Here is a 22,760-nt window from a genome sequence, read left to right on the forward strand (position 1 = left end):
AAAACGGAGATTAGAAAGTATAGGAAACTCTTTTTGTGTTGATTTTTACTATTTCAAAAATCCGTTTGAGATATCGTATTTTGAGATAGATGAAGAAGTGAAAAAATGATGAAAAAGTTATGGACCAAATTGACCCTCATAGTAAGTGACTTCACTTCCACAAAAAATTTATAATGGAGGTATTTTCGTCAATTTAACCTTTTTTCCTATTATTATTTTACATTTAACCAAATATAGACTTTGCAAATTTAAATAGATTTTTTCAGTAATATTTTGGTCAACCAAACAACTTTTTTTAATTTTTTTTTATCAAACTTACTTTCTTATCATTTTTTCAGTAATTATATTTTTCTATTAAATTTTTTTTTCCCTTACCAAACGCCCCTATAGATTCCTGGAGATTAAATGTACTTGAACTCCATTAAATTCCATATAATTATGTTGCAGTTGGTGTATTCTGTATTTGTACTTATCGAACCACATCATACATTATTTATTGCTATGACCCACGTACGAAGATATTAATTAACAAATCAAGTAAGAAAACGGAGTCCACAACTCCAAAGCAGCATTTGCTTCGGAAGTTGAGCTTTGGAACGGGAGAGTAAAGTGAAGGATGTTGCGGACACCAAAGCATGCGACCGAGATAGTGGTATTGCAATTACTTGTGTTGCAGTTTTTAGTTTTCTTCACAGCTGATGCAGATTACATACCACCTTCAAGATTGACCGGGTTCCCGTACAAGAATTGGTCCTTCGATTTCGACACGATTTTGATCGAAGCGTTTTATGATCCATTGTGCCCCGACAGCAGGGATTCGTGGCCGCCACTCAAACAAGCTCTTCACCACTACGGTTTTAGAGTTTCGCTTGTCGTTCACCTCCTCCCTTTACCGTTAGTGACACCTAATTTACATGTTGACGCTCTTTGGGGTTTCTTTTATTTTTTGGCATGATGCTTACCTAATAAAGATATGAAATTACTTATTGGCACAATAATTGTTTTCCATGGACAACAATACCCAAACCCAGTACTTAGGGCATGGTATTTCAGGGTTACCATTGTTTTGCAGGAAAAGGTCCCCTATAGTGTCTGATGTTGTCATCTTATAATATAATTTCGTATGTTAACTGTGTTTTTCTTTCTTTGATTTTTGCCAATGTCTCCATTCTATTTCTCTCTCTCTCTCTCTCTCTCTCTTCTAATTATAGGTGAAGTAAAAAGCTAATTTCTTGATTATTGAGTCATTCAAGTCCAGACTTCAAAGTCCCATCTCTGTATTTATTTCTAAAGAAAGCTCTGTTTTATTCGCTATTTTGCAAAATTCTCTGCTTCAGTTATATTCTTCTTTTCGCATATGTTGTCTTATTCTTTAGTAGAAGACTCTTTTAAGCCCTTTAAAACCAAAGGAACGCCTCATCTTTTGATTTTATGGATCATATAATCATGTTGAATCTTGAAATTCAGCAAAGGTAAAAGAGTGTGCTAGATTGCATTTTTAACATAATTATACCATGACCTCAATTGCTATTCATATATGTGATGTATTGAAATTATTCTTTTTCATTCTCAAAATTGCAGTTACCATGACAATGCTTTTGTTGCATCTCGTGCTCTGCACATTGTGAACACATTGAATACATCTGCAACATTCCCCTTGCTGGAGTGGTTCTTCGAGCATCAGGTTAATATTTCCAGTTTCTAAATCAATTTGTATTTGCTGTATTGGTTGAATACGGTACACATTAACTTGAAGCTTTTGCCATTGTGAAATTGGATGTTAGAATTGCTTTAGACTTTAGACCTATTCAAAAAGATGTTTTCCATTTTCATTGTGATTCAAATTTGCATGAACTTTCAAGTTTATCTGGTAGTGAACTTTTAGCTGTTCACAGTTCTTTCCGCTCCTCATTGTTGGTTGTCCTTTTTAGTTGTACTTTTACACTCAAGTCTAATGTTAGTTATTATTGAGTCATTTGGTGGACTGTGGACCAAAGACCCGAGCTTGAGTCTGTCTTTTACGTGCACACACACTCAGAGACTGCACAATTAATGCCTCTAATATAGTGTTGAACTGTTGATAGTTTTAATTTTTTATGCATTTTGTTTGGATTGTTCCCCAAAAACAGAAAATTGCAATCTCTTGGTTTTCATTCCCCAGGTTTTATTATATTCAAAGCAAAAAAATTCTATTAAATTTTCTTTCCCTTTGTTTTCTTTCTTCTTGTTTTGTTCCTTCTTTATCAATCATATGGTGGTTGAGTTCTGCACCTGGTTCAAAGGGAAATTTAGTGTGTGGGTTCACACTACGAAAAGTTTCCTTGCTGAATCAGCAGTTTCATAATTAAGAAACTGTTGCTTCAATCTTCAAATTGTTGGAATGGTTCTTTAGAATTTCCTCTCCACTTTTGTGCAGCAACATGTCTTAATATAACCCATGCGAGTCTGCGACTGTTCCTGCTGTAACTATTTAAGGAAGGGCAACATGGCTACTTGAAAGTCATGTTTCTCTGGCTAAAAGTTGTTTACGTTGATGTCACAGCTATTTGTATCTTCTGTGTTGTACTTAAGAAATAAATGTTGCATCTAGGTTGCAATCTTTCTGTAGAAAAAGTTATTCAAGTTTCTTGCTCACCAGATCTGGTGCATACGCTTTAACAGGAGAAATTCTATAATGCTCAAACACGGAACTTATCCAGGGCTTCTATCGTAGAGGAGATAATAAAGTCTGCAGCAAAAGTAGTTGGGAGCTCTTATTGTAATGCCGTAAATGATGGCTTCAGTGACAGAAAAACTGATCTTCAAACCAGGGTTTCTTTTAAGGTAAAGCAAAATCTTTATTTGGTTGCATTCAGACCGACTCCAATTACTAGAAGATATTAATGGATTGGAAATTTGTATTCAAAATTAGTATTTTCATATCATAATTCTTTGATTTAAGACTAAAAGGAGCACGTAAATAAAACTCAGCTTACAATCAAATACACTTTTCATGTTTGATTAATTTTAAGCTTCTTTGAAAATGCAGTATGCTGCTCTGAGAGGGGTGTATGGAACGCCTTTTTTCTATGTCAACGGATTCTTATTGCCTGATACTGGAGCTACTGTTGACTACAACACATGGAGGAAGGTCATTGACCCTTTGATCGGTGCCCATAAGAGCATAAAAAAAGAGGAATCCCCTCACTTCCTCTTGTGAAAAATGTAGCTATATGAAGTTTAGTTGCAGTAGCACTTAACCTATAAAGGAATCTAAATAATGTCTATGTAGATTGATAGGTGCCAATGCCAATAATGCAATAATGGAAATAAATGTCATAAACGTTCATTTCTATTTATATGTGGCTTGGGATGTATCAGTCGTACCAACAATCAAAGAAGCTTGTTTTCTTTAATTAGAGATTTCGAGTCTGGAAATTGATGAATATGTAGTCAAGAGTAAGATTATGTATTAAAACTTGATAGTGAGAGTTTGGTTGTTTTACTCTAGTTTGTATTAAAACTTGATAGTGAGAGTTTGGTTGTTTATGTAGTCTTACTCGGTTCGAATTGGACTAGCTGAATAATCGATAAATTGATAGATGATATATAAGAAAAGACATTTTGTGTTACAAACAGGTGTCAACTCATAAAATGAATATTCAATGTAGTGATTTTGTTGTATGTTGCAATTTTTTTATAAATGATAAAAGTTTAGGAAAAGAGAATTACATATTTAATATCATAGAATGGAGTACATGCTGTGTACTACAAATTGCATTCTTCCAATAGTGGTGTTTGAAGTTATATTTGGAATGAGATATTGTGACAATTGCTATCTTATTCTGTTCATTTTTAACTCGAGTTCTCCTTTAGGATAACTTATTCTGCTTATTCTGCTGTGGACAGAATAAAATGAATCAACAGTAAAAACTTATCATATTTTGTTGGTTTACCAAACATTCGATGAGAGCATAATATGATGGTCTTATCCTAATATGTTCTTTGTAGTTTAACCACCAAATGAACCCTAAATAGTGATTGCAATTGTATTTAATATTAGATTATGTATTCAAATTGCATAGAATGCAGGATAGAGGAATAAGTGGAGGTCAAAAGTAAGCTAAAATGAATCAACAGTAAAAACTTATCATATTTTGTTGGTTTACCAAACATTCGATGAGAGCATAATATGATGGTCTTATCCTAATATGTTCTTTGTAGTTTAACCACCAAATGAACCCTAAATAGTGATTGCAATTGTATTTAATATTAGATTATGTATTCAAATTGCATAGAATGCAGGATAGAGGAATAAGTGGAGGTCAAAAGTAAGCTATACAAAAATTTTAAGTGATGTGTGCGAAAATGTGATTAAATTTGAGTCCTACGTATGTAACTATGTTTAAAACTTGATAGATAGAGTTTTTCCACTCTTATGGTCTTACCTGATTTAACCGAATCAGTTATTTGTTGAAACGGTGAAGAAAACTCTAAAAAAATTATTTTGTTGTAGGTCTAGGCCATGGTCGTGGTAAAAGATATCGTGGGAGTGGTCTTAAATCAATAAATCGCCAATTTTTATTGGCTTTACACATCTTATATGGTTTTTTATGGCTCTTGGTTTGTTCAATTTTGTAGACTGAACGAATTAGGTACAAAACAAAACATAGTTAAAGTTGAAATTTTACGGAATAAAAAATCATGATGTAAAAAAATCATAAAAATGTAAAAATATTTAGAATATTAATAAAAATTTTTTGATAAAAAAGAATCATAATGATAAATTAAAATTTAACTACCGTAGATACAACAATAGTTTACTAATATTTAGGCCAGTTGAGTCAAAAAATTTATCTGCGTTGAGGATAATAAGTTATGGAAAGAATTGATGTCATATTCATTTATAATGTTTTATTAATTTAGCATGCAAATTAAATTATATATGATATTTACGTAGATATTTTCTAATATATGAGATTACTTTCCTGCTCTTACTTTATAAAATAGAATATCTAGTCAGTCAAAAAAGAAATACAGAATTTAGCCATATTATTTGATTAATAATAATTAAATATTATAACGAGAATTTCTAAACCGGACCATATGAAAGCCCATCAAACCTAAAGTTAGTTGTAAGTTACGAAACGGGCTTCTATAAAATATATGGTCAGAAGATTGCAAATTAAAATCCCCGTCCTATTGTACCAAATTAACAATTAAATAAATAAAATCCCCATCCTGAAAAAAAAAAAGTCCCCCTTGTGCAACGCTGCGTTTAAACTCCCCACAAAAGGCATGTGGTAGCTATGTGAGCTTGCTTCCTCTTGAGTCTTAAACGTTTCTTACTTGTTCATCTGGTTAGGGTTCGCATCAGATTCTCACAAATTTTGCTCGCTTGTGCTGTTTCAGTAGATTTTGTTGAAGATGACTCAAGACCTTGAGATGAAAGATAGCTCCACGCCTACGAACTCTGCTTCTTCACCTGTTCCATCTACTTTGCAGCGTAAGAATCTCCGTCTAAATACCACTACTGTAGCGACTTCGCGTTTCTAAATCATTCCATGCTTTTTTTTTTTTTTTTGTCTTTTGGAATTCGGATTCGGATTCATAGATTTGAAGGAGATAGCATCTCTTATCGAGACTGGTTCGTACTCGAAGGAAGTTCGCAGAATTGCTCGTGCTGTTCGCCTTACAATTGCATTGAGGCGCAAATTGACAGCGTCCATTATCTCATCTTTTCTCGATTTTGCTCTTACTCCTGGTTCTGAGGCTCATGCCAGATTGTCTGCCTATCTTCCCAAGGTACACTTGTATAACTTTTATGTTAGATACAGGGGTTGTTCCTATTGAGTAAGATTTTGGATTTTTCTTTTTTAGTGTTCTTAATTTTTAAATCCTGATTTAAATTATGAAGATGGGTAGTCGTAATGAATGTGTGAAAATTATTTTGTATGAACTAGTAAGCTGCCAGATAAATGGTGTGATTGTGATGAAACTTTGTTTCCCGTCATACTCAGATGGTGACCTCTCTAAAAAATAGCATCTGTTGGCTTAGTAAGTTAGTTCTGCTATTGAACGATGAAGACAAAAATTTCTTTTCAATGCGAAATTTCGTGAGATAGATATTGATTCTCTGATTAATCACACATTTGTGGAAAATTTGCATTATTTTGATTCTGTTTAAAGACTGAAGAGTGAGAACTGGATGCGGGTCAATAAGCACAGTATTTTGCTCCAATTCTCTGGTTTGGTCTTCCTCAGGAAATATTGGGTTGTTTTCTTATGTTTTTATGGTCTTTCAAGTAATAGCTTTGTCGCTGATTATATAGGAGGATGATCACGATATGGAAGTTGATGCTGCAACAACTGCTATTCAAACACCGGTGAAACACCTGTTGCCTGAGCTAGAAATCTACTGCTACCTCCTTGTGTTACTTTTTCTGATTGATCAGAAAAAATACAACGAGGTCAGTCCCTGTCTTGCTAATATTTTTTCAACTATACCAACTGACAACTGATTATATACTAATGTTCATTTGTTTTTTCTTTTTAGGCCAAAGCTTGTTCCTCAGAAAGCATTGCTTGGGTAAAGAACCTGAACAGAAGAACTCTTGACGTTATTGCATCCAGACTGTATTTTTACTATTCATATAGCTATGAGCTTACGGGAGATCTTGCTGAAATTCGGGGGTGAGTTAAGTGCTTATCTATGTAATGAATGACATGAGGAGGTTTTAAACTAAATTATATTTAATTCACATATATTAAGTAAGTTTTGAAATTTTTGTTTTCAGAAACCTCCTTGCATTGCACAGGATTGCTACCCTGCGCCATGATGAGTTGGGTCAGGTTTGTTTCAACTTTACTTGGAGGTTTTTTTACATGGGAGCTTATGATCTAGTACTTACCTCATAATGCAATGCAGGAAACACTTCTTAACTTGTTACTTCGTAACTACCTTCACTACAACCTATATGATCAGGCAGAGAAGTTGAGGTCCAAGGCTCCACGATTTGAAGCACATTCAAACCAGCAGGTATAATTGCTCTGTTATCCTGAGCATTAAAAGTGATTTATTTGTGGTAAATAATCTTTACCTTCTATTCCAGTGCTCAGAGCTAATTTGTGGTAAAGCCTTTGTGCTGAACCTACTTAATGACTATGTGTCAATAGTTGTTTATTTAGTCTATTGCTGTTAAAATTCTATTTCTTAGTTAATTTTTCATTCACGTATCTGCATTTGTTGTATTTCTATTTCAGTTCTGTCGTTATCTCTTCTACCTTGGAAAAATTCGGACAATTCAGCTGGAGTATACAGATGCAAAAGAGTCTCTCCTGCAAGCTGCTCGGAAAGCTCCGGTTGCAGCACGGGGTTTTCGAATTCAATGTAACAAGTGGGCTGTGATTGTGCGTTTACTATTGGGAGAGATACCTGAGCGGACTGTCTTTATGCAGAAGCAAATGGAGAAGGCCTTGAGGCCTTATTTTGAGCTTACGAATGTAAGTCAATACTATGATCCGCAACTGGTCATAATCATATCCCTCTATGCTAATTCTAACATTATTATGATTATTTCATTCAGTCAGAGTCCCTTTATCTCTCTTAGTCGCAAGTGAACTTCCTTTTTTTCTGTCTTGAATATACATTTAGTCCTCCAGTTGTTTCATCATGTTTTGATGTACGTCCTATGCCCTCCACTTGTTTTTTTTTTTTTTTTGGGCTTGGTATTGGTCCATATGTGCTTTGTATCAGGTTTACAATTTGATTTCTTTGTTTTTTTTGTTCTTTTGTGTTTCCTTTTATCAGTGCATTGATTAAATTTACTGTATATCTCAACATTTGTCAGTCCATACCACAGCTCCCAAAAAATTGCCTAGGAGAGATACATGGAAGTGGCACCATTAAAGAATTTTTACTGAACATAAATGTGACATTTTCTGTGGAAAAGCATCTGAGCTATGCAGTTACAAAAATATTTTGGGAGACAAAGATTTGGAACAATTAACCTCTTAACTTGTAAACAATGTTCAAAGTGATGTTAATAAGTAATCACTTGAGAAATAATTGTTGGATTTTTCCCTGACTTATTTTATATTTCCTCTAGACAATAGCCTGTGATCAACCTCTCTTGCAAAACTGAGGTCCTGAGTTAGTTATCAACTGTATCGAAACACAACTTTATGCATATGTTGTGCCTTTATTGAAGCTTTGGTACTTTCTTGGATGTTATTTGTCATCCATAGTAATGTTATTTGCTATATTACCTTTTTGTGTTAGTGTTAACTTATGTTTTGGAATTTTCAGGCTGTCCGGATTGGAGACTTGGAGTTATTTAGGAATACTGCAAATAAGTTTGCAACCACCTTCAGTGCAGACAGAACTCATAATTTGATTGTTCGTCTGCGGCATAATGTCATCAGGACTGGTTTGCGCAACATCAGCATCTCCTATTCCCGCATCTCACTAGCTGATGTTGCTAAAAAATTAAGGTTGAACTCTGCAAATCCCCTTGCTGATGCTGAGAGCATTGTATCAAAGGCTATTCGTGATGGGGCAATTGATGCGACATTGGATCATGCAAATGGGTGGATGGTTTCGAAGGAAACTGGAGATATTTACTCCAGTAATGAGCCTCAGTTGGCTTTTAATTCTCGGATCGCCTTCTGTCTTAACATGCACAATGAAGCTGTTCGGGCACTTCGTTTCCCACCAAACACGCACAAAGAAAAGGAAAGTGCGGAAAAGAGAAGAGAAAGACAACAGCAAGAACAAGAACTTGCTAAGCATATTGCAGAGGAGGATGACGATGATTTCTGATAATGATTGTCTTACCCTTTCATTTGCAATCAGGATCTCTTTTATTTGCAACTTTTGCTCATATTTCCCTTTTGAAGAATTTCCATTATCATTACCTTTTCAAAAGGTGGAAGTATCTTACCATATTGAAATCTTTACTGTTTGTTTCCATCCATGATGACAGCTGTGGTTTGTTTCCTTGTTGGGAGAATTATGGTTTAGGATATGAAGAGAAAAATTCAATTATTTCGGGCCATGCTAGTGATTCTGTTCAAAAGTTTGTTATCATTCAAAGCTGTTTACTCTGAAGGATTTACTGAATCATAATGTGATAATTTGTTTTCTATCGTGAATCAATCATTTTCTCAGGGCCTTCGGATGATATCCTCCCTTTCCCATTTGGGATGGAGATTGGATTAAAGACCATCTCGTGTGGAGGAGGGAGAGGGTAGGCTAAGGCAAAGTTTAGGTAACAATCGTTCAAGGGCTGAGAGCAGTCCCTACAGGGACATGGTGCCTCTTGAACCGAGTAATCTAGTTATATTTGTGAATGTTTGTGAAGGTTCATTCAGTAATTTGGCTTTTTTTTTATAAATACAGTTTTTTCATCATGTGGTGATAAAGAAGATTCATATGTACTGTAGGAGGTGTTTGGTAGAGAAGAATTTTTTTCTTTTATCCGAAAATTTTGATTTTTCAGAAATATGATGAAAAGATTCAGTTTACGATAATATTCGAAAATTAAAAATTTAAAAAAATTTAATTTTTTGAGAATCCTAAAATATATCTTGTACCAAACGTGCTTTAGACATGCAGCTTGTCCATCGAGAGATGGGATGGCTTGTTTAAGGAACACGTCATGTCATTGTACTACAGGTGAACTTTAGTTTCATAAATTTTGTAGGGAGTAAATTTATAGATGATGGTTAAACACCTGTTTTTGTAAATTTACATGGTTGTTAAGGTATAAATTATTAAGAAAATTACAATAAATTAGAAGCCTATAACAGTATTTAGCCTCTACGGGTTTGGGAGCGTTCATCTTGGAGCAGGACTCTAGTTGTCTTTTTGCTGATCCTGATACCAAGAGTTCTCGTTACTAAGCGAAATATGAACCATATCTAATAAAAGACACATGTTGAATGATATGTCAGCTCTCAACTAAGTTGAAAAATGAATCTTAGCTCAAATTATACTATAAATTATTGTAATATGAATACTGTTATTACGTTGGGAATTGGGAAACATTAATTCCCCGAATTTCTATATATGCTATGTTGTAAGTTTAAGGGCAAAGTGTTGTGTTTTGTGTATTAGTTGCATCTCACTGCTTTAGAAAGCAGAAACATTCCAGAAGTGTTGCAAGTTTAATGCACGATTCAGATGCTCTTTTAGCTTTTCAAAATGGCATGTACTATGTAGAATCTTTGAGTTTTTTATTAGATTGAGATAAATCTTTGGTACAACTGTTGTACTCAAGTGGGTACAATTTTTTTCTACTTTTAGAAAAAAAATTAACACTTTTCAAATTTTTTCAAATTTATTTTTCCCGCCATATTACACTTTTTTCCAAAAGTGAAAAAAAGTTGTACCCACTTGAGTACAACTGTGGTACCAAAGATTTTTCCATTAGATTGAAACACACGAATTCAGAAAGTGAAGATTCACGATATTAATTAGCTGGTAGTCTGTCACCATTCCAATAGATATCTCACAGGGCTAGGCTTTTATTTTTATTATTATTCTTTTCAGGCTTTTATTTCTATTGTATCCTAATTGAATCCGAGGGAGAGAATTTTCATTTTTGAATAAATACTAAAATGAGATATATGATATAACCTTCGGATTCATTCTTTATTCATCTTTACAAACATTTTATTTCATTATACTTATAAATACAAAATTACTCATCCAAACATACGATTAAAAAAATTTATGGGCTCTATTGGGCTGTTGATGTAAGCCCAATGAAGAAGCAGGTACATTAAGCCCGTGAAGTAATGAGCAGTAAGCGGTTGTTACCAATTTGGACCCTCATGACATTTATTTGAGTAAACATTGGCCCTTCCAAGTAGATGTTAAAAAAGTTTTGAGTAACGGAAGCCCAATTAGATTTAGCTGGACAAAAACATAAGAGGAAGAGAATCCTAGATTGTCGTTACCTTCTACTTACCGAGTACAAACTACTTATTAGTTGATTCTGTTACCAGATTTGCGTTGTTTTGAAACCTGAAACTGGCCGTGGCCACTATCTGAGGTGCTACCCTAGTTGTAGACTGCAGCTTGTAAAGGGTGATTATTGCAATTTCTTTCTCATTTAAATTTAAAATACAAATACAATGTCGACCATAAACCAGGACCAGATGGTCGACGAATTGAACTGTTCAGAAACTAAACGACATGACGAGAAAAAAGAGGAAGAGGAAGAGTTGGAGAAGCTTATACTCCCTGATGTGCAGGATCTTCCCCTCACTCCTCCTTCCGCCGTTGAATCCAACTTTTCCACTTACTTCGCTCTAGGTAATCCTTTTTACTCACTTAACTCCTCTAATTGAAACCAGGTCATTTTTTTTAAACCCTAAACCTCAATTCAATTTCGGTTGATATTTACGAGAACAATTAATTATTTGTTGAAATCAAACTTGATGTTTCTTCATTGCTCGGTTATTTCGGTCTCCAGATTTTATGAAGCCAGCTCACGATCAGTACGTTTACCGGCACGCCAATGGGTATTCTATTATATTGTTCTTGCACTTAATCTTTTAATTGTTTTGAGGTTCAAATTCAAATTGAAATGTGTCGGTAATGTTTTTTGTTCTCTGTGACCTTAAAGTTTGTGTGTGATCGGGTTGGCTCCTTCCCACATTGCTTTCAAGGATGAAGGTGGAATTACAGCCGTAGATTTCAATGTTGGAAAGTCTGATCGCAGCGGGGTGAAGGTCACTGGAAAGCGAAAGAAGGTACATTTTCTCAATTTTCTCCCTCTCCTGCTTTGCTTGAAAAAAGAATATATTACATTATAACCTTTCTCTATATATCATTAATAGAACTTGTAATTGAAAATTAAAATATGTCAATTTTATGGTGAAATTCTTATCTTCATACATACATACAATTATACAACTAAAAAGAAGGCCAGTGTAGTGTTGCATCACTTTAAGTCTATAACATATATATGAAGGATTAAAAAGGCTATTTCCTAATTCCTATTCGGTAAAAAATTAAAAATGCTTTAATATCACTGATATTACTTTTACAAATGGAATGGCTTTGTTGTTGAGAAATGGACCTACCGTTGAATGATATTATATATTATTTCTGCAAGTGGGTGTGTTCATGAAAATGCAGAGTTTGTTCTTATCTGTTACTTGCAATATCTCTTTGTTTATGATATGCTAATAAATCATTCAGGCATGTTTCATAATATTACTGTTTGGTGAATTTTTGTGCGTTTCAAAACATTTCACTTTCTGAAATAGCTTTTTCTCTTCTTCTGTGTTTCTAAAATAGGATGTATCTTTATGCAGAATGCTCAACACTTTGAGTCCAACACGGCTTTGTGCAAAATTTCTACCAAAAATGATTATTATATTGTGAGGTAAGTTCTCTATTATTATACATCCGTATGATCTATGGTTTATTTATATGTGTGTCTGTTTGTTTGTGTGCTTCAGCAACTCTTCTTTCTGGATGACCTCTAAATTGTTTGATAGCTTAACTAGTGGTGACTTTTCATAGGTGTTGTGTCAAAGGCTCCCTTTTGGAAGTGAATCAACAATTAATAAAGCAGCCAGAACTGCTTAATGTTTCGGTAAGAATAACTAAGTTTTTATCCTGTCTGATGTTTTGATGCGGGGATAACATCGATAAAACTTTCTTGTAACTGGAGAAATAGTTCTGCATATTACAATGAAGAATTATAAACATGTATTGTCCTTTGCATCTTTAATTTCACAATGACAGTAAAATGTGTTTGAGCTGCTAACCTGCTTCATAATCAAATCTGTCCCAGTATTACTGTTATAGTGTTATCTTTTCTAACTTAATTTGTCCAAATGGGCTTGTAGCGATTACTTAAAACAGGATTTTTTATTTTTTATTTTATTTGCAATTGAAGTTTTAGCATGAACTACTAGTGGCATTGTGTAGCAATAAAACTAAATGTGTGCCAAGTCTTGCTTATGGTGATCAATGGGTATTCTAGAGGTGCTGTAGTCCCATGCTAGCACAATTAATAATGCGAAGAAAGAGATGCTGATGCCTTGTTGTAGTGTGATTCAAGAAGTTATGTTTATGGCTCATAGGTCGGTGGAAATATGCATGTAAAAAGCTAGAAATTATTCATAGTAATATTCTTTCCACCCACTCTTCCGTGTGCAACCTAAGAAGGTTGATACCATCCTCAATCTTGTCAAACCCCTAAGGAGGAAGAGAGCCTATCTATAACTGTACCTTGGTGGATGCTTCTGCACAGAACATTATATTTTGGAAAACTCTCTCTCACGCAGCCAAAATTGCTGTACTGTACATTGCTTTTCATAATGTTCGAATACTTTTGTGATTTTGTGTTACTTTTTTTTTATTAGGCTCATATAATATTAAGGGTGTGCATGATAACTTTCCCAGAATCAGTTTTTTTTTTTTTTTCAATTTCTGTTTCCGGGAACATAAATGGATAGAAAACTCGGAATAAAAATAAAATGTGTTAACAAAAGTAATTCTGATTCTCAAAACTCTTCCAAGACACAGAATCAGAAAAAACTGTTTCATCTCAGAAATAGTGCTGGAGAACAGAATGGTTGTAATGCACGCTGTAAATGTTTATTCTGGCACTCCTTAAGTTTCTTGGCTCAAAAGTGTGTTGCCTTATGTAAATCATATTATCAAGTAAATCGATGGGGAGCCGTGGAATTAAATGTGGTAGGAATTATGAAATATAGATGTATGAATCAAGAGTTATGAAATATCCTAGGTGTTAGAAATAGTTGATTACCACAGACAACGGGACATGAAGTTAACAGCTGAAGTGATGTTCACGACCCGTGCAGCGATAGCCATGGTGTATGGTTGGCTTAGAGGTCCATTTATCTGTTAAAATGATTGCTGCTACTGCTAAATACTTGGATATTTCCTTGAGATTTTTAGGGCACACACCAGTTTGTTGTATTTTATCTTCATCCTAATACCATGTATTTATGCCATGAAATATTCTCTAACATTTTTTTTCTATCTGTTTTTTCTCTCTCTCTCTCGTTATCAATTTATTTTTATAAATTCTTCAGGCTGACAGAGAAGGATACATTGCTATTATCATGCCAAAACCTGCTGATTGGCTCAAGGTCAAGGCTTCCCTTGTCACCCTTCAGGAGTACAAGAAATTGAAGGAAGTCAGTAATCTGAAGCAAGCAGTGGCCAATGATGGCACCTTAAAAGAGACTCTGTAAGAAGCATGGTGTCATATTGAAGTGCTTGGAATGATTTCCCCATATGATGCTTCATTTAGTGGGGTCCCAAATGCCACAAACTGGATGAAATTGAGAAATTTTTAGGTGCGGATGGTGAGAAACCTTACTCGACAATGGTATATGCCAAGTGGTTCAATCATGTTAGATTAAAATAAATCTCTAACTCCATAAGAATATGATATTGGAGCTACTGACTACTGAGAGTCCATTCTTTTGGAGTTTTAGTTTTTTTTTTTTGGTTTATTATTGTATTTTCTAATTATTATTCAAAAATTTAATCTTTTGAACCATTGACGTTAGTAATAGATGATAATTTGATTTTTGACCACTTCGTCCGCTTTTTTTAGATAATTACTGGTAAGAGGTGAGTATTTAATAGCCACTTAATTTCCTTTATTTATTATATTTTTCGTTGTTTGTTACGAAATTTAAATTTAAGAATTTCAACTTCCAATCAACGAGTATTTTCTTTTTGATATGTACTATTAATATTTGTTTGAGTATCAAGAATTTGAGAAAGTTAAAAATTACGAATATATTTAGATATGAATATGATGGAACTTATATGAAAACAAAATATATCTAGTATCTATTGAATTTAAATATTCTTGCTTATTACTTTCTCGTTTTTACTGTTCAAATAACTCAAATTTTTTTTTGTAAAATGCTTCTCTTTTGGTCTTACATTCTACCCGAAGTGCAAATAGAGAACCAATGCCTATTTTCTAAACCCAAAAGCAAAATTAGTAAGCCTGCTTTACCCTGCAAAAAATACAGCCAGCCAAAAGAAGAACGATAAAAAAAAAAAAAAAAACTTAAGCAAATTAAAAGGATATGGGTTCTCTGCAGTTGTAACACAAATGTACGCAATCTCAACCGTAAAAGTTATCTCATTTTCTTATAAAATATAACTGTAAAATTAAAAAATAAAAATAAAAATGAAGCATTAGATCGCTAAACTGCAGCTGACGCAGCTATTTGTTAACTGCAGATGATCCAATTCTTAATAAAAATCACTACTACTTAATGTGAACGCTTGGTTTTTATTTTATGAAATGTTAATTGATATGTTGTTGGCAAATCAAAGAATTAAAATGACTATTTGAAAATTGAAACAATGAACACTTGTCAAAATCACCCGGGCAGCGAAGGGAAGAAAAATCCACTCGTGAAATTCACGCTTCCTATCCGAACGGTGGGTGTGACACCGCGCAGAAGTTTCTCATTGAACTTGACTCATGCGGCCCCCAAAACATATCCACAAAGATGAAAGGAAAAGAGTGGTATCGAATTTTTGTTAACGTTGTTGTTTGTCCGTAATTTCTTGCAAAACTAGTCTTCTAGATCTGTTTATGGTGAGAAAGCACAAGTAGATATGCTCTTCAAGCTCTTCCAACTGATCAAGAAAGTTAGATTCGTAATCGTGAAATTCCCTCACAACCTCCTTAAGTATTTCACCATTTTCACTCTTCACACAGATATCAGCAACCTCTCTTCGGTGTTCTACCTCCTCGTGCAACCTATTAACCATACGGCTCATAGTATCCAAGTCATTGATCAGTATATAAACCCCTTTCGCAGCAACATCAAGTTGCTCGTATAGTCTTTTAGAAGAACTTGTTCTGAACCTCTTATGAACCCACCTGAACCCTTTCTTAAACAAACAAAATACGCTACCCACTATACAAGGTGCAGCCACCAACCCAATTATGCTATGCAACGCTAAGACTAGTAAAGCCACCAGAAGAGCGCTATGCGAAATGACTAAACCAATTCCTCCAACCTTCTTCAAAACTCTCTTTATTGTTAATCCTCTTCGAATTTTCTCTCTCTTTGTTTTTAATCTATTTAGAAGCAACATGTGTCTGTCGTGAATGTCACGGAACTTCACGGGGCTAATTCTGGACAAAGGGTTATTTTGCAATACGAAGGAAGCAAGCTCTCTATAGATGATAACCTTAGGGGATTGGTCATCTCCAATAATATCTGTTCCACCACCTATTACTCTTTTGCTTAGCTTAACAATCTTTGTAACTCTTCCATAAGCAAGTCGCGTTTTATGGATACCTTCAAGGATTTTGTCACAACAACGGCATGCTTCTAAGCTGGCTTCAAAGTAATCCACCAGAAGATGATGAACCTTGAAACTCTTCGTGATGTTTGTTATAATTTCTTGACGCGGTTCCAGCAAATATTCCGTAAGATTCATGAATGAAGGAGGGGAAGACGGTGAAGAAGAGAATGAAAAGAGTCCTCCTCTCGTGCTTGTCTCTCCAAGCTGTCCTTGGGCTTTGTTGCATATTTCAACGTAAGACTTTGTTCTGAATGCTTTGAGGTATTCTCTGTTAACGTTTGGCTTGCCACTAAAGCTGTCTTCGTTGTATTCTTTCCGTGATCTACCTAGTTTGCATAAAATGAAATTCATACATTAGCTAATTAATTATTGGAGCCAATTAATACTTACTTTAATTAATTACCAATAACATTGGGGATTTAACAAATTAAAAGAACAAAGCTGAAAAAATATTTCAAGAAAAAGTGGATCCAAAGAGAAGAGTAGTGTTCAGAAATTAAACATACCCGTTCTTCCTCGCAAGCGAGATAGCCACCCGTTGTTTGTCATCTCTTACATAAAGTAAAAATGTTTATGAGAACTAGTTCTATTATGGTTATCTTTTTGTTTTTTATGTAATGAGTATATATATAGAGAGGGATAGAGATCTAGGGAAAGATGTTGTGTATGCTGTGTTATGGCTTTGATTACAAGTTTAGCTTACCTCGCACGGAGTGTTCTCCTACGTGGCACTGGACAGCTCCCGCAAATTTTTAAGTCGTATTCGTTATTCAAGTCCAATCTCATTTGCAAACTAAATTTTTCAACCATTTTTAGGATAATTAATGATATTTCAATCCAAAGTTGTTCGAATTAAGTATGAGCGACTTGTGCTTCTTAGGGGATATTCCCGAAACCCATTGTCTTAAGGAGTTTTTATTAACCGCAACGTGATTTGAAAGATTAAACTTCCATATTAATTAGCTTCTTTTTATTTTTTGGGAAACATTAATTAGCCTTTTTTTATAACAAAAATAATGTCTTAGTTATTGGTTTATATAGAATGATTAGCGGGTTTTGATAACAAGATAATTCACTTTTTAATAACTAATAATTGGAACATTATTAATTGGTACATAAATAATATAAAAAATTAATGAGCTAGAAACAACTTTTAATAAAGATTGATACTGAATTGCCTCGATTTGGTACCGCTCTCGCGGCCCGCACCGAAACAGTGCTTTACCGCTAGATGTCCAGTCAATTGTTACGCCTCAACGTATTTCGGGGAGAACCAGCTAGCATCCTACTCGAATTGTTTTCATGAAATGGCACACAAAAATCCAATCCTACGAATTATTTTACTTTATCATATTCTAATTGTTGAAATAAATGAAGTGTATTATGCAGAATTGCAAAAGAATATGGGAGTCACACAACTTCTTAAAACTTATCGATTCATGATGTATACGTTCTTCGAGGATAAGACATACAAGAATTCGTGATGTATATGTTATGGTCTTTGGTGAACGGTTTCGTAAACATTTGGTCGTAATAAAATTGTATTCCTCTTCCAATAAAGAATCCATTTTGCATAGCATTGTTATTTAATTTTTTTCTTTCTAAATTTTATTTTCCGTGAGATTCCTTGCATAATTTATCTGAAAATAAATTTCTACAAGTATAAGCCCGTTTTTGTGAGTATAAATAAATATATGAACGTTTCGTAAATAATAATTAAATTTATATAAAATTGTATCGTATTGACAAAAATAATGTTTAACGTTTATCTATGTAAAATAATAGAATAAAAATGTGTGTTTAAAAAATAAGATAAAATTAATTATAATTAAATTATGGAAATTATACGAATGAAAAATTATATACATGTAAATATATATATATATATATATATATATATATATATATATATTATTTACATGAATACGTATAATTAACGTAATTATATTGACAATATAAATCATATAAAATGATTTTTATTCCAATTAAGTTTGCAAAAATTTGGCCATGAAGCCATTATACTTCCATAAAGTTATGGAAGATTTTGGAAAATTCATGTTAGACAGCTTGGTCCTTCACCCTTCCTGAGCTATGCATTGATAACGAACGCGTTTGTGTAAAAGAAACGAAGCACAGGTGGCGCTATTGAAGTATATTAACGTGGGGTCCCGCAACTCTCATTCAATCTCTATCTGTTTGCCACGTGATTCGTAACAACCACGGACCTTGCATCTTCTTTATTTCTACAACTAAGAATTACAAATTGTCACTTCACCTATTCAGAATTTCGTTTCCTCCAAGCTGCAATGAAGGATAATCGAGTTAATAACGTAGGCCCGCACCTCAACAGTTAAGATTCGAATGCTTCAATTCATGTTAATGGTTATTTACAAGTAAATATTACAATAATTTTTTTTTAGTTAGTCAGTGCTAATTATTTCTTTGAAGCAAGTTGACTCCTTCCGTTATTTCCAGAAGCTTCAGCTCTTTATGAGACTAATCTGGAATAGAAGGTAAAGTGTGGATGAATATATTTTAACCCATCTAAAGATGACATCTAAGAATCAAACTGAAATTCTTTTTTTTTTTACTACCACCATTTAGTTATTAAAATAAATCTTTAACGAGACTTGTGATTTTTTATTTTTACAAAATGAACCTAAGCTCAGGAAACTTTCATTAATGCTTGTAACATGCATGTTACGGTTTTTAAATGGGATAGTTTTCTTGCCCTTAATTGAACATGTTACTTATTTTATTATGTACTTCAATGGGTTTGGGATTTAGTTTTAAAATAAAAAATACAAAAAGGTTTTGCACTTCTAAATATAAAATAAAAACATTTTCACCTTATACTGTCTAATTATCATTTGTTTTCTCGAGATATTCTCATATTTACTGGGTGTGCTTTTAATTCCTTAATTAAAATCAATCTCTATATATATATATATATATATATATATATATATATATATATATATATATATACACGTTCCTTCGTAGGTTAGATTCATGTATTCAGCCTTGCTAAATGCAAGATAAAACTGTTTTTTTTATAGCAAAATTGTTTGTTAAGTCCTACATAATATATCAAACATTTCTCTTAATTATGCGCGAGCGGGAGGAATTATATGGTATCTAAGGCAATGGTGGGCCCAAGAATTTTATTTATGTTTGCATATTTAGAAATGGGGATCGGTGGCAATGCCCCCAAATTGTTTTTTTAAAAAAAGTTTTAAATGTATTAAAAAATAAAAAGAATATAAACAAAAAAAGAAAAGAAACTGGAACTTACTACAAAAATAAAGTACATTTTAAGTCCTCAACAAAAATTACGGGACCAAATTTAATCCCTTAGAAAAAAATTGACTCGTGATCTCTCTGAATTTTAAAATAGACTCATGTTGTTATCAAAAAAAAAATAGACTCATGTTAGTCTTTTTGAGAGACTAATATAGGTCTTCTTTGAATTTCAGAGAACCACAATTTCAACTAACCGGGTTTATTTTGGAATTCAGAAAGACTGAGAGTCGATTTTTTTTTTAAGAGGTTAAATTGGACCTGTAATTTTAATTTCTGTTGAATTCTCTCTCTTTTTCTCCAAAAATTTATGTATGCACACATTTACACCAATACAGATCCGCCCTGATCTAAGGAATTGCAGTCATCCCATTTTATATTAAGGCATGTGATAACACTATCAAGCGCTCGCTTCTTTTGCAAACCTTCATCTTTTTTAAGATACCACTATTTAATAAGATTGTCTTTAAAGGAATTGCAGTCATCCCATTTTATATGAAGGCATGTGATAACACTATCAAGCGCTCGCTTCTTTTGCAAACCTTCATCTTTTTTAAGATACCACTATTTAATAAGATTGTCTTTAAAGTAAGTGAAAATATATCAACTTTTAAATTTTAGTTGATATTGATCAATATACACTTAAAAATACAAAGATAAATATGTCCTCACTTAAAAAAATAAAAATAAAATAAAATCCATATGTCCTTAGATTTTGGGGTGAGAAAACTTATTGCTGCATATTCCATGTGTCCTTGTGGATATTTTATGTTCACAATTCAGTCCGGTTTTAGTCGAGCCCAGTAATTGATTCATCATTGACCCCAAACAATAATATTTCTTTTTTTTTTTTGTAAATAAACAATAATATTTCTATCCAACTGAAAACTCACAAACAGTGGCGGAGCTGGGCTCAAATATGAGCCGGCCAATGTATTTATTTATTTTAACTTTAGTTAATTTATATCATAATATATTTAAATTGAGGAATGATTCATTTATAAAAAACAATTGAATTTTTTTGCAAATTATACTACATACTCTCGGAAATACATAGTGTTACCTAGTGTACTTCCAGGAGTACATAGTGTATTTTGTAAGAGTTTATAAATAAGAATTTTATAAATATAACTCTCCATATTTAAATTATATTAAATATAGAGCACCTGAGCAGTCACTACCAAAAAAAATTATAATTTTATTAAATATTTTTTTTATACAAGTGAAAATTGAACTCATAACCTAATATAACTTACCCAAATCTCTGACAAAAAATATTTTAAGTTTTAGATAGGGCCAAAATACAAATTGTAGCCCGGGTCAAATTATAATTTTAACCTGAGCCAAATTATAATTAATTATATAATTACATATAATAAGTATAATTTATTAAAATTTAGCTTGAGCCGAAGCCACACCCAGGATGTACCTGGCCTCCGCCACTGCTCACAGATCGGAAGACCAAAACAATAAATAAGTTCATATAAAAAGACTTGGATTGATGTTGATTGTGCGAGACACGGGACATTGATCATATTGCTACTCCATTAATAAAAAATTACCTGATTGCCACGTCTGGAATTTATTTTGTCAAAATGCCACGTCACAATCCTGCTGGTCTGACACGTGTCAGCGTCTGAATGGTCAACCATTCTCGCTGGGCTGCCCAGCTAAAATGATAGAATGCTGACACGTGGCAAAAGTACATACATTCTCTGGCTGTTTGTACTTTTGCCACGTGTCAGCATTCTGTCTTTCTAGATGGGCAGTTCAGCGAGAATGGTTGACCATTCAGACGCTGACACGTATCCAGTCTATTTCCGCTTGTCAGACCAGTGGAATTGTGACGTGACATTTTGACAAAAAAAATTTTAGACGTGGAATCAAGTAAATTTTCGCCTAAAAGGTGGCAATATGGTCATTGTCCCTGCGAGACACTCTCTAAAGGACATGTTTTGTTGGAGAAAAAAATATATATGGGTTTTATTTTTCTTATGTTGCATGAGACAAGTTGTCTCATGCAACACACAAAAAGTGAATGGGACCCACTAAAAAAGAAGAGAGAGAAAATAAAAAAGCGGGTCCCACCCATTTTTTGTGTGTTGCATGAGACAACTTGTCTCATGCAACATAAGAAAAATAAAACCCAATATATATTGGGTATTAACAGTATAACGAAATCAAATTTACAGAATCATTCAAAACCATTCGGGTTTTTTAACATGAAAAAAACAGTATACTCATTTCTTTTTTGGAAATCACTGTATATTTTTTTTTTTATCATTGAATAGATATAATTTCATTTGTTTTTCATCGTTTTCCTACCTCATCTGAATAAATATATGAGAATTACTTTTCTGCTGCCATGGCATAAAAGTAACGCATGCTACAGAGACATTCCTTTCAGAAGAAAATGAGATCCACCAAATCAAGCAAAAAAAAAAAAAAAAAAAGTCATTACATGATATATTCCTGAAAATATATCGTGTGTGGTAGAAAAAATTTTCTACAATAAAACTAGAAATAATTCTGTAAATATATAAATTTTTATAACTAATATCTATATTGCGATGAAGAGAATACAAAATTAGAAATACTGTCAAATAGACCCAATTAAAATATGATTTGAAGATCAAATACTTTTGAAACACAGCTAGTGAGATAAATATAAACTTTTATTATTACACACACAATTAAAAAACATTTGTTTTGCCTTTAATTCTAATTCATTTTTAATATAAAAAAAATAATGAAAAAAATAAGCTTTTGGAAAGTAAGAATAAAAAGAAAACAAACCCACGCAAGAGAGGCTTGCCTTTTATTCTAATACACATTAAAATAATATTAACAGAACTCATAAAATTATATCAAATAATAGAATATATAGTGACCAATCATCTATCTAGTACTACATTAAAAGTTTTTTTTTTCATCACTTGATAAACATTTTAAAAATTATCAGCTGAAAAGTGGGATCCAATGGTTAATAGTATATTGATAGTAAAAATATTTAATAATAAGAATATTCTATCTCATAAAATTATCTATTATAATAAGAGAAACATTAACTACTAAAAATAAAAATGTATTACTATTATTTTTCCTTAAGCTACGAGAGTACGAGGACCCATAAGAAATAGGA

At 33.1% G+C, this 22,760-nt stretch overlaps 4 protein-coding genes across 4 annotated transcripts; 3 read left to right on the forward strand and 1 right to left on the reverse strand.

Moving 5' to 3' along the window:
• Positions 1 to 606: 606 nt before the first annotated feature.
• Positions 607 to 3,202, forward strand: LOC133303405 (uncharacterized). Its single transcript, XM_061503318.1, has 4 exons — positions 607 to 894; positions 1,582 to 1,684; positions 2,662 to 2,823; positions 3,029 to 3,202. Exons 1-4 carry the CDS (start codon positions 617 to 619, stop codon positions 3,197 to 3,199), a joined length of 714 nt encoding a protein of 237 aa, XP_061359302.1. The 5' UTR covers positions 607 to 616; the 3' UTR covers positions 3,200 to 3,202.
• A 2,100-nt stretch (positions 3,203 to 5,302) lies between these two features.
• On the forward strand, positions 5,303 to 9,117 carry LOC133303390 (probable 26S proteasome non-ATPase regulatory subunit 3). Its single transcript, XM_061503299.1, has 8 exons — positions 5,303 to 5,485; positions 5,594 to 5,784; positions 6,312 to 6,449; positions 6,536 to 6,672; positions 6,777 to 6,831; positions 6,908 to 7,018; positions 7,243 to 7,482; positions 8,288 to 9,117. The coding sequence occupies exons 1-8, from the start codon at positions 5,407 to 5,409 to the stop codon at positions 8,798 to 8,800; spliced, it is 1,464 nt and encodes a 487-aa protein (XP_061359283.1). The 5' UTR covers positions 5,303 to 5,406; the 3' UTR covers positions 8,801 to 9,117.
• Positions 9,118 to 10,987: 1,870 nt separating this feature from the next.
• LOC133303391 (uncharacterized) lies at positions 10,988 to 14,564 on the forward strand. Its single transcript, XM_061503300.1, has 6 exons — positions 10,988 to 11,299; positions 11,460 to 11,508; positions 11,613 to 11,739; positions 12,307 to 12,377; positions 12,518 to 12,590; positions 14,062 to 14,564. Exons 1-6 carry the CDS (start codon positions 11,119 to 11,121, stop codon positions 14,221 to 14,223), a joined length of 663 nt encoding a protein of 220 aa, XP_061359284.1. The 5' UTR covers positions 10,988 to 11,118; the 3' UTR covers positions 14,224 to 14,564.
• Positions 14,565 to 15,245: 681 nt separating this feature from the next.
• On the reverse strand, positions 15,246 to 16,924 carry LOC133303403 (UPF0496 protein At1g20180-like). Its single transcript, XM_061503316.1, has 2 exons — positions 16,825 to 16,924; positions 15,246 to 16,644 (listed from the first exon to the last, which is right to left on the reverse strand). Exons 1-2 carry the CDS (start codon positions 16,865 to 16,867, stop codon positions 15,542 to 15,544), a joined length of 1,146 nt encoding a protein of 381 aa, XP_061359300.1. The 5' UTR covers positions 16,868 to 16,924; the 3' UTR covers positions 15,246 to 15,541.
• Between the last annotated feature and the right edge of the window lie 5,836 nt (positions 16,925 to 22,760).

This window comes from Gastrolobium bilobum, unplaced genomic scaffold (assembly GCF_033153095.1).
Source record: "Gastrolobium bilobum isolate Gb01-03AN ecotype WA unplaced genomic scaffold, APGP_CSIRO_Gbil_v1 utg34787, whole genome shotgun sequence".
Lineage (NCBI taxonomy): Eukaryota > Viridiplantae > Streptophyta > Magnoliopsida > Fabales > Fabaceae > Gastrolobium > Gastrolobium bilobum.